General features: G+C 44.1%; 2 protein-coding genes and 1 long non-coding RNA gene across 5 annotated transcripts; all 3 read right to left on the bottom strand.

The window, feature by feature from the left end:
* Window positions 1-7,057: 7,057 nt before the first annotated feature.
* LOC109752936 (uncharacterized) lies at window positions 7,058-7,755 on the bottom strand. Its single transcript, XM_073510712.1, has one exon. The coding sequence runs from the start codon at window positions 7,648-7,650 to the stop codon at window positions 7,276-7,278; it is 375 nt and encodes a 124-aa protein (XP_073366813.1). The 5' UTR covers window positions 7,651-7,755; the 3' UTR covers window positions 7,058-7,275.
* A 1,467-nt stretch (window positions 7,756-9,222) lies between these two features.
* On the bottom strand, window positions 9,223-9,506 carry LOC141042432 (uncharacterized). The gene is made up of 2 exons (XR_012205203.1): window positions 9,380-9,506; window positions 9,223-9,286 (listed from the first exon to the last, which is right to left on the bottom strand). It is a non-coding gene; the product is annotated as an uncharacterized lncRNA (long non-coding RNA).
* Window positions 9,507-9,554: 48 nt separating this feature from the next.
* On the bottom strand, window positions 9,555-19,970 carry LOC109752911 (tobamovirus multiplication protein 1). 3 transcript variants are annotated; one of them, XM_020311822.4, is made up of 13 exons: window positions 19,546-19,970; window positions 18,959-19,009; window positions 17,721-17,754; window positions 16,751-16,837; window positions 16,580-16,631; window positions 14,985-15,153; window positions 14,596-14,691; window positions 13,517-13,577; window positions 13,148-13,212; window positions 11,273-11,347; window positions 11,105-11,180; window positions 10,158-10,321; window positions 9,555-10,060 (listed from the first exon to the last, which is right to left on the bottom strand). In XM_020311822.4, the coding sequence occupies exons 1-13, from the start codon at window positions 19,678-19,680 to the stop codon at window positions 10,037-10,039; spliced, it is 1,089 nt and encodes a 362-aa protein (XP_020167411.1). In that variant the 5' UTR covers window positions 19,681-19,970; the 3' UTR covers window positions 9,555-10,036. The 3 variants fall into 3 exon arrangements, with proteins under 3 accessions (XP_020167411.1, XP_040260154.1, XP_020167413.1); XM_040404220.3 differs by having other exon boundaries at window positions 17,721-18,019; window positions 19,546-19,738; XM_020311824.4 differs by lacking the exon at window positions 17,721-17,754 and having other exon boundaries at window positions 19,546-19,921.
* Window positions 19,971-20,347: the final 377 nt, after the last annotated feature.

Raw genomic sequence — 20,347 nt, 5'->3', positions numbered from 1 at the left:
CATATTTTTGGAAAATATTAAAAATACTGGAAGAAGAATCCACATCAGGGGGCCCACACCCTATCCACGAGGGTGGGGGCGCGCCTGCCCCCCCTGGGCGCGCCCCCTGCCTCGTGGGCCCCCTGACGCTCCACCGGCCTCAACTCCAACTCCATATATTCACTTTCGGGGAGAAAAAATTCAGAGAGAAGTATTCATCGCGTTTTACAATATAGAGCCGCCGCCAAGCCCTAAAACCTCTCGGGAGGGCTGATCTGGAGTCCGTTCGGGGCTCCGGAGAGGGGAATGTGTCGCCGTCGTCATCATCAACCATCCTTCATCACCAATTTCATGATGCTCACCGCCGTGCGTGAGTAATTCCATCGTAGGCTTGCTGGACGGTGATGGGTTGGATGAGATCTATCATGTAATCGAGTTAGTTTTGTTAGGGTTTGATCCCTAGTATCCATTATGTTCTGAGATTGATGTTGCTATGACTTTGCTATGCTTAATGCTTGTCACTAGGGCCCGAGTGCCATGATTTCAGATCTGAACCTATTATGTTTTCATGAATATATGTGAGTTCTTGATCCTATCTTGCAAGTCTATAGTCACCTACTATGTGTTATGATCCGGCAACCCCGAAGTGACAATAATCGGGACCACTCCCGGTGATGACCATAGTTTGAGGAGTTCATGTATTCACTATGTGTTAATGCTTTGGTCCGGTACTCTATTAAAAGGAGGCCTTAATATCCCTTAGTTTCCATTAGGACCCCGCTGCCACGGGAGGGTAGGACAAAAGATGCCATGCAAGTTCTTTTCCATAAGCATGTATGACTATATTCAGAATACATGCCTAATTATATTGATGAATTGGAGCTAGTTCTGTGCACCCTATGTTATGACTATTACATGATGAACCGCATCCGGCATAATTCTCCATCACCGATCCAATGCGTACGAGGTTTTCACATATTGTTCTTCGCTTATTTACTTTTACGTTGCTACTGCTATAATCACTACAAAACACCAAAAATATTACTTTTGCTTCTGTTACTTTTGTTACCGCTACCACTACTATCATACTACTTTGCTACTAAGTACTTAGCTGCAGATATTATGTTATCCAGGTGTGGCTGAATTGACAACTCAGTTGCTAATACTTGAGAATATTCTTTGGCTCCCCTTGTGTCGAATCAATAAATTTGGGTTGAATACTCTACCCTCGAAAACTGTTGCGATCCCCTATACTTGTGGGTTATCACCCTCACCGGTGGCCATCTTCATCATCCCGGCGCTCTCCATGACGAGGAGGGAGTAGTTCACCCTCGGGGCTGAGGGTATGTACCAGTAGCTATGTGTTTGATCTCTCTCTCTCTCGTGTTCTTGAGGTGATACGATCTTGATGTATCGCGAGCTTTGCTATTATAGTTGGATCTTATGATGTTTCTCCCCCTCTACTCTCTTGTAATGGATTGAGTTTTCCCTTTGAAGTTATCTTATCGGATTGAGTCTTTAAGGATTTGAGAACACTTGATGTATGTCTTGCATGTGCTTATCTGTGGTGACAATGGGATATCATGTGATTCACTTGATGTATGTTTTGGTGATCAACTTGCGGGTTCCGTGACCTTGGGAATCTATGCATAGGGGTTGGCACACGTTTTCGTCTTGACTCTCTGGTAGAAACTTTGGGGCACTTTTTGAAGTTCTATGTGTTGGTTGAATAGATGAATCTGAGATTGTGTGATGCATATCATATAATCATACCCACGGATACTTGAGGTGACATTGGAGTATCTAGGTGACATTAGGGTTTTGGTTGATATGTGTCTTAAGGTGTTATTCTAGTACGAACTCTTGAATAGATCGATCCGAAAGAATAACTTTGAGGTGGTTTCGTACCCTACAATAATCTCTTCGTTTGTTCTCCGATATTAGTGACTTTGGAGTGACTCTTTGTTGCATGTTGAGGGATAGTTATATGATCCAATTATGTTATTATTGTTGAGAGAACTTGCACTAGTGAAAGTATGAACCCTAGGCCTTGTTTCTACACATTGGAATATCGTTTACGCTCACTTTTATCGCTTGCTACCTTGCTGTTTTTATATTTTCAGATTACAAAAACCTTTATCTACCATCCATATTGCACTTGTATCACCATCTCTTCGCCGAACTAGTGCACCTATACAATTTACCATTGTATTGGGTGTGTTGGGGACACAAGAGACTCTTTGTTATTTGGTTGCAGGGTTGTTTGAGAGAGACCATCTTCATCCTACGCCTCCCATGAATTGATAAACCTTAGGTCATCCACTTGAGGGAAATTTGCTACTGTCCTACAGACCTCTACACTTGGAGGCCCAACAACGTCTACAAGAAGAAGGTTGTGTAGTAGACATCACATCTATAATTTTTTATTGCTCCATGCTATTATATTATCTGTTTGGATGTTTTATATGCATTAACATGCTATTTTATATTATTTTTGGAACTAACCTATAAACCTAGAGCCCAGTGCCAGCTTATGTTTTTTTCCTTGTTTTTTAGTTTTACAGAAAAGGAATATCAAACGGAGTCCAAACGAGCTGAAAATTTATGGTAATTTTTATGGACCAAAAGAGACCCCTAAAGCACCGGAGCTGGGCCAGGAGGTGACCGAGGAGGCCACAAGCCTGGGGGCGCCCCCTAGGGCGCGCCCTGAGGGCTTGAGCGCCCCTCGAGCACCCCTGACTTGTTTCCAACGCCAAAAATTCTTATAAATATAGAAACCTCCGAAAAGAACCCTAGATCGGAAGTTCTGCCGCCGCAAGCCTCTGTAGCCACAAAAAACAATCGGGAGCCCATTCCGGCACCCTGCCGGAGGGGGAAACCATCACCGGAGGCCATCTTCATCATCCCGACGGTCTCCATGACGAGGAGGGATTAGTTCACCCTCGGGGCTAAGGGTATGTACCGGTAGCTATGTGTTTGATCTCTCTCTCTCTCACTCACTCTCTCTCTCTCGTGTTCTTGATTTGGCATGATCTTGATGTATCGTGAGCTTTGTTATTATAGTTGGATCGTATGGTGTTCTTCCCCCTCTACTTTCTTGTGATGAATTGAGTCTTGCTCTTTGAGGTTTCGTTATGTTGGATTGAGTATTGGATTTGAGAACACTTGATGTATGTCTTGCGATGGGATACCTGTGGTGACAATGGAATGTTCTATTGATTCACTTGATGTATGTTTTGGCACTCAACTCGCGGATTCCCGAGGTGATATTGGGGTAATCTATGCATAGGGGTTGATGCACGTTTTCGTCCTATGCTCTCCGATAGAAACTTTGGAGTGATTCTTTGTTGCACGTTGAGGGGTTGTTATATGATCCAATTATGTTATCATTATTGAGAGAATTTGCACTAGTGAAAGTATGAACCCTAGGCCTTGTTTTTTCAAGCATTGCAATACCGTTTGTGCTCACTTTCATTACTAGTTACCTTGCTGTTTTTATATTTTCAGATTACAAAAACCTATATCTACCATCCATAATACACTTGTGTCACCATCTCTTCGCCGAACTAGTGCACATATACAATTTATCATTGTATTGGGTGTGTTGGGGACACAAGAGACTCTTTGCTATTTGGTTGCAGGGTTGTTTGAGAGAGACCATCTTCATCCTATGCCTCCCACGTTTTGATAAACCTTAGTTCATCCACTTGAGGGAAAATTGCTACTGTCCTACAAAACTCTACACTTGGAGGCCCAACAAGAGTCTACAAGAAGAAGGTTGCGTAGTAGACATCAACCCCCTCTGTAGCTTGTGCTCCGAGGAAGATGAAACCTTGCACCACATTCTTGTCGATTGTTTCTTCTCCAGAATCACCTGGCACGAGGTCCTATCTTGGTGCCGGCTACCCCTACCGCCACCAGACAGCGAGGCCACCTTCGTCTCTTGGTGGTTGGACAACACTCCGGCGGCCCCGCCATGCTTGGTAAGTGTTTCGCTTCACTAACGATCATCACCGCCTGGACCATTTGGAAGCATAGAAACCCGATCATCTTTGAGGGCATGCATCCATCCAACTCCCAACTCCTCAACATTATCATGGACGAGGCCAGGCGATGGGCGCGTGCGGGCGCCAAGGGACTAGATAGAATTATACCCATAGCCTGATCTCTTTGTTTAGGGGCTGAGCAACCCCTCTCTCCTACTCATGGGTAACCCCAAGGGCTCCCCTCTCTTGTTGTGCATGTCTTCTTGGGGTAACCACAACCTTGTTCTCTCCCTTACCTATCAATGGAATGATACGCCTCCGCGCGTATTCACGAAAAAAAGCTACTAGAAATAAAACTAGGGTTTGATAACTCAATACATCACACGTTGTGCGCTTAAATAGTGAGGTACAACCACGGTAAATAACTAGAGAAGATAAACATTAATATGGCACAACAAAACCAACTGTTACAGAGTTAAACAAGGCTTCAACCTTGATCCACCGTCCATCGCTTCACCACACCTCTCAGCCGTTGGATCTCCTTTAGAGATCCGAAGCTATGCTGATACCATGATAATTTTCATGCCTGTAGTATGGCAATTCATACTGTTAGAGTCCTTAAAATAAGCCACTTTTATTTGGCGGCTGCTACGAATCATCCGAATGATTTTCTAGAGAAACCATCCGCCTAGTCGGCCGTCTGATCCATCTTGCGCATCATAAAGTTTACTTTGTGCTCTATCTGAAGAATGCGATTTATTAGAATAGTGCAACCTTGGGTATTTTTCTTTGCCTGGAACCGGGGAAACACATAAATTCAATATTTTGCGGCATGAAGGAAGTTTTACATGTGATGTAGTAGGTTTTTTTTGCATGGTAATATGTGTCTTATTCATATCATAAAGATTAAAGTACAAGTCACATAAAGACCGACTTGACAAAACTGAAAAGACAACAGGATGTCTCTAAGCTTGACACCAACGCTCGTCACCTGCCTCCGGCACCACCACAACAGCCACCGAAAAAATAATGACGGGTCACCTTTGCACCCGAGCTCGACGCGGCTCCAACGCTGATATGCAGCTTTGCGGACCTTCAAGGTGGCTCGTCAAAGGCGAAACCATTACCGTTGAACGAATCAGACCGGTGCAACACTCTGGACACGCCATCGAACTCCAGATCTGGCACCCCCATATGACTAAGACGTCAAGGAGGAAACAATACCTGCCATCCACGAACCAAAAGCCCAGCACACGTTCTGTCTTCCAGATGTCGTCGATGCAGACCACAATCTGCATCCGCTCCTCGACTACCTCCGAAGCTCCGCGCCGACGTTGGAGCAGACGCCATCACAACGGCGGAGCCCGAGGACACATGTCCACCACAAGGATGCCACTGTCGCCACGACATCCCCGCTTGAACAGGCCGGTTCCCAGATCCTTCACCGACCATAGAGACGATCGCCTCACCGGAGAAGAATCTGGAGCTTCTTTATTCAGTATTGCCGTCGCCTCCGCCGAAGCCAAGACGTCGAACGATCCAAAACCCTAAGCTTCTTGGACCCTAAAACCTAAAGCTAAAACGATCCACATGCGCAGGATCCGGCGACCCCCTCACCACCGACGACCAAAAAGTCGCCGGCGGAGGAGAGCCGGCGGAAGACGGCGCGGGAAGGAGGGGCTCTCCTGGTGGCGGCGGCTAGGTTTCGCTACCAGAGTAGTTGTGGAAGATCTTGTTGTACTCCGACTGCAGTGATCTATAGTATATAGTACTCCCTCTGTAAACTAATATAAGAGCGTTTAGATCATTAAAGTAGTAATCTAAACATTCTTATATTAGTTTACGGAGGGAGTATAATATAATCACCGCGGGCGCGGAAGCAAACAAGCGAAAAAAGGTGTGGAACATTATAACCTACATATATGGCGATCCATCCCCGTTCCATCTTTCTATTCTGCAGATACATACATCAACGAGACATACCATAAAAATGTGGCCACTGCGATGCAATGCATTATGCATACACGTACTCCAACTCGTCAACCTGTAATACTTACCATGCATTGCATGCTACGCTTTGCTTTGCTCTGTCTGGTACTCTGGTCCAGTCCGGTAGTAAAAGCGGCCGTGAGCATTCAGGCTCGGCACATGCCTGCGGTCGATCGAGTGGTTTAAGGTGGCATTCATCGTGGGAGCTGGCCTGGCCGGACCACATAATTTTCGGACGTGCTCATCCCATTCCCACACACACCTGCAGGCTTGCAGCATGCGCGCGGTGTCATTTAATCTGGCCAGCAAGTTCTCAGTGCTGCCTGCTGAATGCTGATGCTGCAGATGGCGATCAAAGCTGCTAGTACGAAAAGGGCTTCTGCTAACTGCATCTGCTGCGGTTGCCCTCTTTACGGATCTTGGCAAGGACCTGGCTGGATCCACACCAGAGCTGCCTGGTGGTGGTTGAATTTCCAGCTGCAGCGACCGCTTCGAGCCCGGCTCTGCCTTTCTCTTTGCCAGAGGAAGGCAACCCGGCCCGGAAGGGAAGGGAGCCCTCCGTCCGTCGCCTACGATGGATTGGAGCCCAGTCTTCAGTAGAGCTAGCTAGTACAGCCTACGTGCCCAATGGCATTGCTCTCGCAGGAAGCAATTCGGGGGGCACCCAAGCTGTTAACCCAGAGAGCTTTCTTGGTATTTGGTTCGCGGGAACCAAGAAACGAAGGATTCCAACGGATTTTTGTCTACTGTATGCAAGACATGACTAATGATCTCGATCCATCCTCTTTTCCCTCTCTTTGTTCCCTCGATTCATGATGGCATGATTCTTTTCCCGGATCGAGTAGCTGATCCGCAGCCTTTCCTTCACCTTTTTCTTTCTTTCTAATCTCCTTCCTGTCCTAATGCTGACACTTTAACTCGTCCTCGATCAGCATAAGCAATGTTCAGGGGGTGGGATAAACTAGTTCCTGTGCATGCGCGTGATCCATTTCTCTCATCATCCATGATTAAGGATTTGTATATGAATGACTGAAAGTGACTTTTTCGTACAGACAGACACAGACCCATTGCTCCAAGGAGCAAATTAACAAGTATGCAGGACCTACATTTGGCCAAGCGCCACTCGTGTTATCTCCATTCGATCTATGTACAGATTACAAAGATCCCTAGGGACGGGCATCGGGGCGGCCATCACAGCACCAAATCGGATCAACGAAAACAAGGAGCAAAAACAGATAGAAATACGCGCGCATCGGCGAGAGCGATGGGCAACCATGCATGCACGAGGCAAAAGAAAGGGATCGGGAGGATCGAGGACGAGTCAGCGGCGGGCCTGCTTGTCGGCGGCGGCGGCGCAGGGGAGGGCGTGGGGCGCGTGGGAGCGCCCGTCGTCGAAGTTCTTGGCGTAGCTGACGGCGTCGTAGCCGAAGGTGCTGGGCCTGGAGGGCGGCGCCGGGGAGCTGCAGATGCACCGGGTCTCCTGCGCCAACCGCCGGAGCAGCTTGCGCCACGCGCGGTGCCCGCACCAGCCCACGCCCGGGATGGCGTCGCGCGCCGCCACCTGCAGGCGCCGCACCACGACGGCGGCGCGGTGCCGGCCGCCGGGCCCGGGCGGCGACCAGGAGGGGGAGGGCATGCACGACGACATGCTGACGGGGCGGTGCGGTGGCGCGGACGACGGCTCAGTGGCGCCCATGCCCGTGATGGCGTGCTGCTGCGCCTGTACCGCGGGGGAGTGTGGGGGGTGGTGGTGCGGATGGGAATGGGAATGGGGAGGATCTCCTGGCGGTTATAATGGTCAGTGGCATGCCCTGCTGGGACGAGAGGGATGGTATTTTTGTGGATGTGTGGGGCGGACTGGTGGTAGAGAGGAGAGTGCTGAAAGAGGTTAATTTTTTTTGTGGTGGTTGCATGCATGCTATTGTTAGTTGGGCGGGTTCTGTGGTAGTTATTAGCGGTTACTTAGATGCATGCCAGCTTAATTTAGGTGAGAACGATTCTTGTGGAGCTTTATGCTCCGTACCAAAGGTTTTTTGGTTTGTTTGTTTTATTTACGTTATTAATGTTTCAGTACCCATCTCGGTAATTAAGTGTAATGTTGTAGTTTGTTGTACGCCGGAGCTTACTGTTTAGTTCTCGGGCATGGCCCTACTTGTAGTGAATCAAAAAGTAAAAATTCAAACAACTAAGTTTAGTTTCCTATTTGAAAAAAAAAACTAAGTTCAGCTTCCTCACAAAAAAAAACTCGGTTCATCCAACGCAAGCTGCAGTGCGTGGGTCCTGACGAAACTCAGTTTAGATGTTTGTTCCTACCAAAACTGGCCACCTTTTGACAATTAGTTATTTTCTTTAAAAAGAAATTAGAATCGCGGCAAAAGATTTTTCATTTTCATTGATTAAGAGAGAAGTTTAAGAGGTTAAGGCCAATGGCCGAATTACAACAATCACTTGTGGCCCTACTTTTTGAAACGCGGCAAAAGTTATTTCCTTTCATGCACCTTTCAGCAACGTTTAGACCAAATTCGAAGGTGGTGTTTCATCATCTTGTGTTTAAATAAAACAAAATTGTTTTTTTTCTTTTTTTGCTCGGCGTGAGTGAGCCGAGCAGTAGAATCCTACGTGAGCCAACACATCACGTGGACTGCGTGCGCCGAACCCATCGATCAGCGACACCATTCAAAGCAAGTGTCAACACGCGAACCGACGAAGAAGAAATGCCCACCGAAATCCTCGATCATGGAATCCCCCGGGACGGATCTGTCTAGGATTCCGCAGTGATGTGTAGGCCGATCACCGTGAACCAAGCTCGTCCAAGCGAGTAGTTGGTTCGCTCCATGCACGTTTAGGAATGCCCGATGACACGAGGAACCAAACTGATCACACATGACATGATTTTCAAGGCCAGCCGCAAGTCGAGAGCTGTTGGGGGTAACTAACAACTGCTAGCATAAATCTTACAGTAAGGACCAATATAGCTGAATGGGAAGGAGCATTGCATACCCAACTGTCAAATATTGTTGGCCCTTGCAAGTGGCGGAGAAACCATACTCAAAATGCCGTTCCCATGAATGCATTGGAGGATGACACAGTGTGCCATTCTTACTTTCCAACACTGGAATGCTGCTAATCTATCATCATGGAGGGAAGTCCCATCTCATCATCTCCAAAATATAAGAGCGTTTTTAACACCAGTGTAGTGTCAAAAACAAACGCCCTTATATTATGGGATGGAGGGAGTACGTAACAACTTTGGTCTGCAAAGACTGCATTTCAGACCAAAAAATGGCTCAAGGACCCAAGGACCTATGCCACGTTGTAACTTCTTCTCTTACCTGAGCCATGCTAAGCAAAAATGTCAGTATTTAAAACCTGCATCCCATGAACTATTTGTCTTTCCTCTATTAAGATTTAAGCCGAGCCCTTACATGGCGGCCTTCGAAAGTTTGTAGTACCATTTAGCTTCCCACCTCCCTCAACAAACATTTAATCACATCGTGAGCCTGCATTGCAACATTGCACACTTGCATCCAGACACACACTGACAGACTCCTCCAGGGGTGATCCATCATTAGAACTGCAGCAATCCAAGGAACGCAACAATTTTAGCACCAACCTTACATTTCCAAGCTAATCACATCACAGCACAAGGGTAGATATCTAGCAGGAAAAAAAAATCCCTTTTGATGCTCGATTTCAGTTTCCAGGACAGAACTCACCAGCTAACCGAACCAACAACACATCATTAAACAGAAAATTTTGGGAAGACATAACAGCCTGACCGCCAAACCATGAAGAGCGCGGTCATTTCTATGCCTATTTACATTTGTTACTGATCCAGGCCTTGCCCGACCAAAGCTCTAATGGCAATGCTTGGGCGGGAACCTTGCTACATCCACAGGTAAAATTCCATTGTTTCCAAACTAAAGCTACCTTGGAGTAGGAATTACAGACCCCATCTTGTACCGGCCAGTCGTCAGAATGGTAGTAGATGCCAGTATGTCACTGATGTGTTGGTAAAAGTCCCAGCGCATCAAGTATGCAGGAAAAGTCTCAGCATTACCTTACTTGTTTTCCTCTTCAGGTTAAATTGGGCTTGACTTGAGGGCCTACAGTTCCAGAAATGTTTTAAATCTAGCTCCTGTAGTACCATCGGTATTTGTAGTTTTAAATAGTTTGACCTGACAAACGTAACATTTTGAATACCTTGTTAGAGGATGTAACAGCAGCTCTCCACTGTGGATCCTGTGTAGGGGATGGTCTGTCCCTGAACAAGGTAACCACTCTCGATTGGGTGGGCCTTTCCACTGTTGGTCGTTGAGGCATATCTCTCATGACCCATAAAACAAATCCTGATGGCACCGATGAGCCTACAGAAAGTTTGCATTAGCAGAGCAATTCCATGGAAAGTCGGTAAAACTGCGAACTGGTTGTGCTTTCCTGTGAACGGAACAATCAGTCTCCAAATGTAAGACGTTTTTTGACACTATCCTAACATTAGCAGAGTTCATTTACTATACCTATTTCTGCCATTGCAGTTAAATATACCAGAAAGGCAATCATGTTTCCAATAGGTATTCAAATTAGTGCACAAGTTTTATTTTTGCAGTTGAGTAACATACCACAGGCTAATAACGTAAAGGCAGGAACAAAATAATTTCACATGTACAACAGTGAAAAAGAAGACAAACTCTTAATGATGACTAAGCTATACCAAAATACCAAGAAAATCTTCAAATATTGCCATAATTGAATCTTTATTGACCTCACAGTGGGGTCCACTAGTACAGTATAAGCACAATATTGTGATAACAAGGACTAATGACAGGCTGATAATCTAGTCTTTAAGGCTTGAATCATCAAATCAAGACCAGCTTCAAGGTGGAGGAGGTCGAGGGTCTAAGCTCTGAGGCATTAAAGGTGGTGCACATACTTAACCTACATCTACCACCATAGTAGCATGCTTTCTTCCGGTCGCTAACTTCCAGCGTTAACTCCCTAAATCACATATAAAATCCAGGTCTAGAACATATGCACAAATACCTGACGGGCAATGGCGAACTAAAGAAAATCAAATGATACTCATCCTACATTTAGTAAAAGGCCATAGTTCAATTTTAGTGTTATTTCCAGACATAAACAACATATCATACCTATTAAATAATATAAAAATAATATAACAGCATTTTTTATGATCTCCGCCTCAGTCGAGTACCAATACAAAAGCACCTGCAGTGACGAGTAGGAAAATTGCAAGTCAATTAACAATTTAACTCCCAGTCCATGTATAAAGTGACCTCTTATTGCATAATAAAACTTACTGGAATATTAGTAACAAGTGCTAGTATAGCAGAAGACGAGAAACAGATAAGTGAGACAGCAGCTAAACTGGCAACCTGCAGAGAAGTAAGCCTTGAGAATTTCACATGGAGAAGCATGTTCAAAAAGATACAGTTTATTTATAAATATACCGCATTTTCTTAAAAGGGTAGGTAAGTCTAAACGACCCCCTGAACTATGGAGGTGTTTCTAGTTCACCCCCTGAACTATAAAACTATCTAACTAGCACAATAAACTTGTCATTTCCATCTACTTAACGCCCTTGTCTGGTTTTGCAGAGTGCAGTTCACATGTGGTTCACGAGTAGTGACCAAAGGGGACCGTGGTATTATTAACGGGTCCCACATATCAGTGCTATAAAAATTCCTCTATTTTTTCACCATCCTTTTCCTTCTTCCTCGTCCTTATCTGTCAGCACATCTATCCTCAACGTCTTTCCCTACATCCTGGAGGTGGCGCTAGACGGAGGAAGCAGATCCATCCCGCCTGCACTATAACCCTTCCTCTGGTATCCGGCTTCACCTTTACGACCCTCTCCCTCGCTCACACTTTCTCATCTTTATTCCCACCTCCCAGAAACCCCTGCACCCAAACCACCACCCGAATATGGAGGTGTGCCTTCATTCCCCTCGTCCTTCTATGTCAGCACATCTATTCTCAGCGTCTACCGCTGCATCCTGGAGGTGGCGCTGGACAGATGAAGCAGATTCATCCTGTCTGCAATATAACCCTTCCACCTACGGTATCCTATCCGGCTTCGCCTTTACACCCTCTCCCTCGCTGACACTTTCTCCTCTTTATTCCCACCTCCCAAAAGACCGAACACCCAAACCACCACATCTATTCTCAACGTCTTCCGCTGCATCCTGGAGGTGGCACTGGACAGATGAAGCAGATTCATCCTGTCTGCACTATAACCCTTCCTCCTACGGTATCCTATCCGGCTTCGCCTTTACACCCTCTCCCTCGCTGACACCTTCTCCTCTTTATTCCCACCTCCCAAAAAACCGAACACCCAAACCACCACCCGAACATGGAGGTGTGCGCTTCATTCCCCAGCCATAGAGATGCCGACGGTGGACGCAATGCTGCTCCACCCTGCAGTCACCTCCCATTGTGTTAGCCTCGGGAACGGCTAATCCCCAATGCCTCCGTTGAAACGGGGTTGGGCATCCGGTGAGTGTGTGCCGAGGGTGGCGGCAACAGCGTTCATTGGAGCCAAGGACTGCAGGCAGGAGGCTCCTGCAACACCACTGCAGCATCACGGGGCTGGAGGCAGGAGCTCACCCAAGGACCAAATCCTTGCAAAAGTTGAGCTATTCTTTGCTCCCATTCAAATTGAAGTGTACACAAGCTTCTCCTTGTCTATAAGCGCAGAAACTCTCACCAGCCTATCCTAATCCATGCCCGAAGCTCGCTGTTTCCGTGCCATGGAGCTGTGATCAGAGATGGGAATGTGCCCCTCTGCTCCAAGCACCGTCTCGACACCTGCAGGCTGCAGCTCTTTCATAGTTGAATAGCGCTGACACCATGAGGTTGCCAACAAGACTTCGTCTCGCTCTCGTGAGCAGACTGAGTTGTTGGACAGACACAGCGAACGGGGAAAGATGAAGAAAAAAATAATGTGAGGAAGTGGCACTGGTACATGGGCTCTGTTTAGATCACACACCATGCACCTAGTACCACTTCTAAAAAAATCAGCTTAGGGGGTTAAGCACACGGTTTTTGGATAGTTAGGGTGAGGTGGGTCATATATGCTTATTCCTTTCTTAAACTAGCAAATAATTCCAATCTAATCCTAATAACCAAAGAAAAAGAGGATAACCACATGCAGAGTTGTCTCAAGGGAAATGTACCTTCCACTTCTCAGTTGACACGGTTTCAGAACGAACTTTGCTCATCTTCGAGAACAATAATGCACCTTCACAAGATGATCACAGAACCAAGATGGCAAAGCCAAGGTAAGAACATGTTAAAAACCGAAGCCTCGCACTCCTTAATTCATGATAAGATGACATCATCTAATATTAGTACCAAATGAATGCCAGAAAAATTAGCAAGATGGGCAATGAACTAACAACAAACTAAATTAGAACTATAAACTTGATATCTACTGGGATAAATACAGGACAATGGAATGAAGATAGTCTTAGGTTGAAAATTCCATGCATTGGTATATAGAAAAACGTGACATGTTCTACATGTAGACAATATTATATGCTTACCATAACATGCCAAAGCAGCGCCAAGTACTAGAACAACTACTGAAAACACATCCAAATAAACCTGCAAAATAAAATGTTTGGCTAACGTCTATAAAGCAAGCAAGTTAAAACTAAATAAGCGAAACCTAAAACCAACCAGCTAGTGGCAAAATATTAATATAAAGTGTAATAAACATAAGAAAACATGCAAGTCGATATTTTTTCCCAGAACTGATACAGTGGACACCTTGGGATAGACTCTCATAGTACTAGCATGGAAGTTGAGACATAATACAAACAGAATACTGAGATTTTGTAACTCAAGAAAAAGAAAAAAGAAGAATTAGCACCGTCTCTAACAATATATAATGTTTGGTCTGCAGAGTTTCCCATTATTCTTGCATTTCCCATGGTAGTTTTAGCAATACACTTGTTTGACAAGGAAAATAAAAGAATTAAACTGTACGCTCATGATTTAACAAAATGGCCTACTGAAGTCAAAAGAAATTTGGTAAAGAAAATGATAATGTAATTTGTGCATACACCAACATAGAGTAGATGCAGTTTGTGTAGCGCAATTACATTGACTTTGCAGCGTTGATACATAAAAGTTTCAGAATTCATTTGAGATAAATATGCTATAGTTTTTCTCAGTTGACAGAAAAGAAGAATGATACTGTTCAAAATAGCGGCAGCAAGTGCATGGGCCCATAGGCAGCTGGATATAGAACCAAAAGGTGGTATACAGGGAATAGAAGATTTGTCTAGAATGGATTAGAAGCAAGACTAGCTAGATTTCTAGATATGAGCTTTCTGTTTTCCTTTTTCTAATGGAATTTTTTGCGTGTTTTTGACAAGCTTATCATGCTTTATCACAAGGCTGTTGGATGTGGAACTTTATGCTCCTGAATGGAGATTAGGAATCTAGCTTTATACAGTATTACAATTACCGGGCTCAGCAAGATTTCTCCTTTTCGTGCAGTATTGCAACAGATTGAGGATTTAAACTTTGAAAAGTTAAGATTTGTATGTTAATTAGAGCAAAATGCAGGTCGAAGAAGAACCAAAGCAGGATACAGTAAGTTGCTGATCCTTTGTACCTTTTTCAGGAGTGATGAATCAATAGGATTTTCTCCCCTACCAACCCAGATGAGGATGGCAAAGGCGAGCATAACAATAAATGACAGTACAAGAACCTGCAAGGAAAATAATATTAGGCCAGTAAATGGTTCTGCATAACAGATACTATATCATAGCAGAAGCACTATAGTCCCTCCGTAAAGAAATATAAGAGTGTTTGATCTAAACACTCTTATATTTCTTTACGGAGGGAGTACAGATTAGATGACAAACTGGGAAATTCTCCAACCACTGCGATCTATATATAAAAAGGCACACACACTGGAAATATGCAGATCTGTATTAGCGAGAGGAGAAAAAAAAGGCATGGCAAAGTAGCCAGTAAGTTATAATGATGGAAAAAACTTACCAAAATCACGAATTTTTGCCGGCTTCCAAGCTGTATTCCTGGGAAACACTTCCGACGGGCATCAGTAGGGCGGGTGCCAGGTTTGGTTTTTGTTCTGTCTAGTAAAGCTTCTTGGTGACTCCTTACATCATCTTCATCTTCATCATTTGTCTGATGACACAGGTCAACCCTGTAAGACCATTACTTTAGAAAGATAAAGCGCAAAGCATTTGCAGCTGTAAGTACATAAAAACAGAAGCAGGAGAGTGCAACATGAAGACGTCATCACACCACCAGGAAACTTCACTATCGAGGAGAATAAAGGAAACTATGAAAGGGTTTGTGATATCTTGCAAGCAAAATAACATGATCTCTAGCATCATCAGAATATAAAAGCGGTTGTCCTCATGTGTGCCAATGCACAAAGACAGCCTCCTGACAGGGGGTTACCCATTGGCACTAGAGAGGATTGTATCAGAGCTGTTGCTCATTGGAAATGACCAAGTGACAAGATAGAGAAAGATGCTGCTTATTTAACTTGAAACAGAGCTGGAGGAAAAACTTATACAAGTGTGGGACTCAGTGTGAGACATTAATCCTGTTGGTGCACCTACACCACTCATCGGTGTTGAAGGCCTCAAGGTGATGGGTTTCCAGTGGCGAGTGATATTTTGTATTGATGAGATGTGGTACAACATACAAACGAGTTTAAAGTGGTATTTATGTGACTTTGACCTGTACAAAGGACGAGAGTACAGCCAAGTGAAGTAAATGAAGCAAGAGTAACAATGTCTTCTATATCAATGACAGACGGTCACTTGGTACCATACTGGGAGGTATATCATATATATGATCTAGGATCAGCCCCGCAACCTTGAGTGTGTTGAAGTTAGTGAAGCCCAAACCATGCCTAGTATCTCCAACTAGTCTGTATAATATGAAGAAGCTTTTTTGCATAACACAACTTCAACAAAAGGAAAAGGAGAAAGGAAGAAGAGGCGTCGTATTTTACGCATTTTAATGTTTCTTCAATGGCATTAAATGCAGATATGGCTGGCCGAAAGTCTTATGGATTATACATATGATGCATCTATTGCCAAGAAACTCTCGATATGGGACGTAGGCTCTCTGCTCATCCAACTAATGAGTCGTGATTAAAAACATAGATCACAACAAACAGAGATAGGTATGCAATGGTCCTCCAATGGCACAAATAAGAGGTGACTCAAAGTCCCTCGTTTGCCATGAAATGTACCTGATTGTGTGAAAGCACAAGGTCAGATAACCTGCGCTGATACTAAGAAATTATACCACATGTACTTAAGTGTGAAAGGATCGTTCTTTTAAGCAATACAGGTTATCAAATCTGAGTTAAGAGGAAAATCTTAGCCAGGGTAGTAAAAGTCCACTTCTATTATCCCCATCACCCCCCCCCCCCCCCCCCCACACACACACACACGGTGGATGGTTCATGTGGTGATTACGTAATGGCAGGCTGCAGCTGTACAGTTCTTGTTGGGTTATGTGCTAAGTGCTCCAGTTGACCTTCCTCTTAAAATCATATAGTATCATTATAATGCAGCTTACTAGGCACCAATATAAAATACTCAACTCACCAGAATGACAACAGTAGTAGAAACGAGGCAAGAAGCAATATCTGCGGACTAGCTGCAAAATAATGAGAATTTAACCTCTTAGATGACTATAAACAAAAGAGGAAAGATCATGTAGTGTAAGTGGATAAAAGTGGAAGGACTATAGCAAAGCTAAACACCAGGACAACATACCCATCAAAACAAATCCGCATCCATGTACCCAACAAACCCATTTCTCACAAGTAGCGATGACGGTAGATACGAAATACGCAAGGAATACTGCAAAATGGTTGACAGAAAGGAAGTCAGTAGTAATGACGGTATTTATGAACTATGCAAGGAACACAGCCGAACTGAAGAAAGAAGTTAATATGTGGTTATACTGATTCTAGAGCTGCCACAACCACTTTATATTCCAAAAATATGTCAATAATGAAAAACAGTTTGCATGAACTAATGTTAAAAAAACATTTTGCATGAACTATGAAAACTGCACTATGACATACTGGCTGACAGCGAACTTATAGCATGACTAAAATAAATCTGCTTCTGGAAAATTTTAGAGTTACAAGTCAATTTAGAATTAATTCGGCACTAATATCGAAGATGATCGTGCACTACAGGAATTATTACAGCTCCAATTAGGATGGAACATACTAGTTAACAGAGAAGCAACAACATGACTTTTACAATGTTTATTTTTGTTATGAACTTAATGGAACTTTATTTTCAATTCAGCAGTAATCTGTAATCAAATTGTTACGCGTGAATCAAACCTATTTAAGGACACACATAACAGAACTGCAATAAGAGAAAATGGCAAAAAAAAACTACGTATATTTTGCTGGCTGTTATAGCAGTTACATTCCACTATCAGAAGGAAAATTAGTATATTTAAAGAAGAAGAAAACAGGTTTATTGTCACTATTAGCACTCCAGCAATCAAGCTAGCACTAAAGCATGATCAGTAGCAAACTAGCAAGTCAAGTTAGCGTGAATTGCATCTTGAATAGTACCAACCATATAGAACGCTTGAGATTCATTAGCAACTAACTATGTTATGCAGGAATTTCAAATGTGCAGCAATGGAAAACAATAATAAGAGACCAAACATACATAGATGATAAAAAAAAATCAAATATTGTACTAATGCTTTTCTCACCTATGTTGCATAGGCCAATCATAAAATGGAATATCTGCAAGAGATATAATATACCATTAAATCTGGCAGTTGAGCTCATAGCTCGAAGGGAGACAAAAGTCAAAACACTAGATTATCTACTTAAATCGCCATTCTAAGATCTGGCATGAAACCCCAATAGCCTAACTATTGATTTGCAATTGGACTTGTCAGTTGTCACATGCAAGGAGCCTTCGTCTTTGTTGCTTCCAAAATAAATAGGGGCTCCAAAATATACCGTCATTCTGGCAGTCTAAAGCAACTATACGGAGACCTGCACACTGCAGCGGGTATTTTTAGGTTATAGGATGGAACATATTATTTTAGAGATTACATAATGGATGAGCACTGTTAGGCCAGGAAACGGTTAGGGCAGAGGGCTGAGTGGACCGGAACAAGATGGGTGAGATAACACGCAAGGGATCGGAAGGAAATAACAGGATGGGCCAGAAACCAAGTCAACCCAACAGCTACGATAAATTGAGATGATAAAAGCTGTGAGTTGAGAAAATAGCACTAATTGTTGTTACTGGGTATCATTTCTTTAATTATATAGATACTTGCTTCATGACACAGTAGCATGCTTAGTATCTTACACATAAACATCAGGGTACCTACATGGAATCACTTTTGGGGTGAATAATACAGATTTAAAACAAAAGGCATTATACATCAGCATCAGGTTACCTAAATGGAATCGCTTTTGGGGTGAATATTCCCAACTTTAAACAAAAAGGAATTATTATGATATGTTGATACTATAGAATCAAATGGTCCGAAAATAAATGCAATCTCAACTTTATATAAAGTGTGATACTACAAATACTCAAATAGTATAAAAATATAGCGGCCTAAATGAGTATCAGAAACGAATAAGTAAAAAATACATAATAACATAAGGCAGAGCAACTTCCTTTCAACAAGTATAAGGACTTATGTGGAAGATGGGGAAAAATATTATGTTTGAGCTATCCAAACTGGTGCAATTTTTGGGCTTGGATATTTGTGTAGCTTCATATTTTACCACTTTATAGAAAATCAAAATATCCGTTTCATTAAAAACAAACTGGTTACCTGTTGTAAACTAAAATGTAAGGGCCAAATAGGTACTTATCCATGATAACCAATTAACAATCAAGACATTATTGAAAGCAATCATAAGTCGTTACAGAACAAGGTAATAGGCAGCCTGAACAACAGTACATAACTATTTTACAAACCTTTTGCCGAGTCCATCCATGTTGCTGATTGTGCCTGTGAATTCTCGCTAACTGCAAACAAAAAAAAACAAGCAAAGTTGTTCTTGGTAACGGGATATAAAACATCAGATGTAAACGACGGATTTAGTGCAAAATGCAATGGAAACTGGTCGGCGGTCCTTGTTCTACATGTAACTCCATTCAATATCTCTGATCCATTCCAAACAAAAAATTCTACACTTCATTTGTACACAACTGATCTTGTCAAGTTCAATCATTAGTTGTGTGGCATACTCAGACCCCGGCATCCCAAATTTCTTCCTCCAGCACCGCTGATCAGTAAACTATAGATAATACTCGTGGAAACGATGCATGTAGTAACACCTAGCGACACCAGAATAGCAACACAGCACAGCTGATGCAGCTGGCCCTATCTCACTCTGCTGCCGAAACGAGCAAAAGTACCATGCACAGGAGGCCGTGCAACCCCACTCCTTGCCCCGCTGCCACAGGAAGGCCAAACACGCACCACCAGCGTGCAGCCCCCCGTGAATCACAAATCACGAGCATAGGAGCGATACACGGCACGGCAGATCGAATCGACGCACCTGCACGAAGGCGGTGGCAGCAATGGCGGCGTCGACAACAGCTAGCGCGGCCTCAGCGGCGATGATAGGAAGCGGCAGGCAGCCTCCGCCGTCCCCGCTGGCAGCGCCGCGAAAGGGCGCGTAGTAGCGGCTCATGCCGGTGGGCGAGGAGCTTGCTGCGGCGACCGGAGGATCAGCGGGCAGCTGGGGATGGCGGGCGGCGCATCCCGCGGCTGGCGGGAGGCCCGGGGCTAGGGTTCGGGCGAGGATTGGGGCGGAGGAGGGGAGGGGAGGGGAGCTCGACCGGAGGCGGGGGTGGAGGAGGAGGTGGAATTGACTGGAGGAGGCAGCACCTGTTGGATTGGAAAGCTCCCGGGACCGTGGTTCGGTCGTGGATGGTGAGTGCCAACGGATGGATGTTCGGCTGAAACCTGGCGATGCGAACGAGTGTGGGGCCCCGGAACCGGAATCACCGTCCGTTCGTACAGCCGCTCCCCGTGTCTCATTCACGTGGGTGTTTTTTTTTTTTATGATGAAACGACGCAGCTCAGCACAGCTCATGGAAGAGCTGCAAATTGTTGTTTCTTGAAAAAGTTTTTGTTCATCACAAGTCATGCAAAGCAACATGTATAATTTTTTTTTGCGGGGTAAGCAACATGTATAATATGATCATAAAGTAACAGTGCAACATATAGCATAAAGATTATGTTGGATAAATTAGCAATTTTCCGATTGATTTAATCCGAAAATAAATCATGAACATGGCATATACAATACTAATCTGGTACTGCTATTTAACCATGTAAGCATATACTATGCATAT

This window comes from Aegilops tauschii, chromosome 3 (assembly GCF_002575655.3).
Source record: "Aegilops tauschii subsp. strangulata cultivar AL8/78 chromosome 3, Aet v6.0, whole genome shotgun sequence".
NCBI classification, from domain to species: domain Eukaryota; kingdom Viridiplantae; phylum Streptophyta; class Magnoliopsida; order Poales; family Poaceae; genus Aegilops; species Aegilops tauschii.
Note: the sequence above shows the minus strand (reverse complement) of the source record. Positions and strands in the feature narration are given on the sequence as shown.

What these genes read in the sequence shown, in the direction of transcription:
- LOC109752936 (XM_073510712.1), bottom strand. Translation starts at nt 7,650, where the DNA reads ATGGGCGCCACTGAGCCGTCGTCCGCGCCACCGCACCGCCCCGTCAGC.
- LOC109752911 (XM_020311822.4), bottom strand. Translation starts at nt 19,680, where the DNA reads ATGAGCCGCTACTACGCGCCCTTTCGCGGCGCTGCCAGCGGGGACGGC. An exon ending in CTACTACTGTTGTCATTCTG is followed by an intron (nt 15,154 to 16,579) that starts GTGAGTTGAGTA and finishes ATGGTCTTACAG; the next exon opens with GGTTGACCTGTGTCATCAGA. An exon ending in ATTCATCACTCCTGAAAAAG is followed by an intron (nt 13,578 to 14,595) that starts GTACAAAGGATC and finishes TTTATTTTGCAG; the next exon opens with GTTTATTTGGATGTGTTTTC.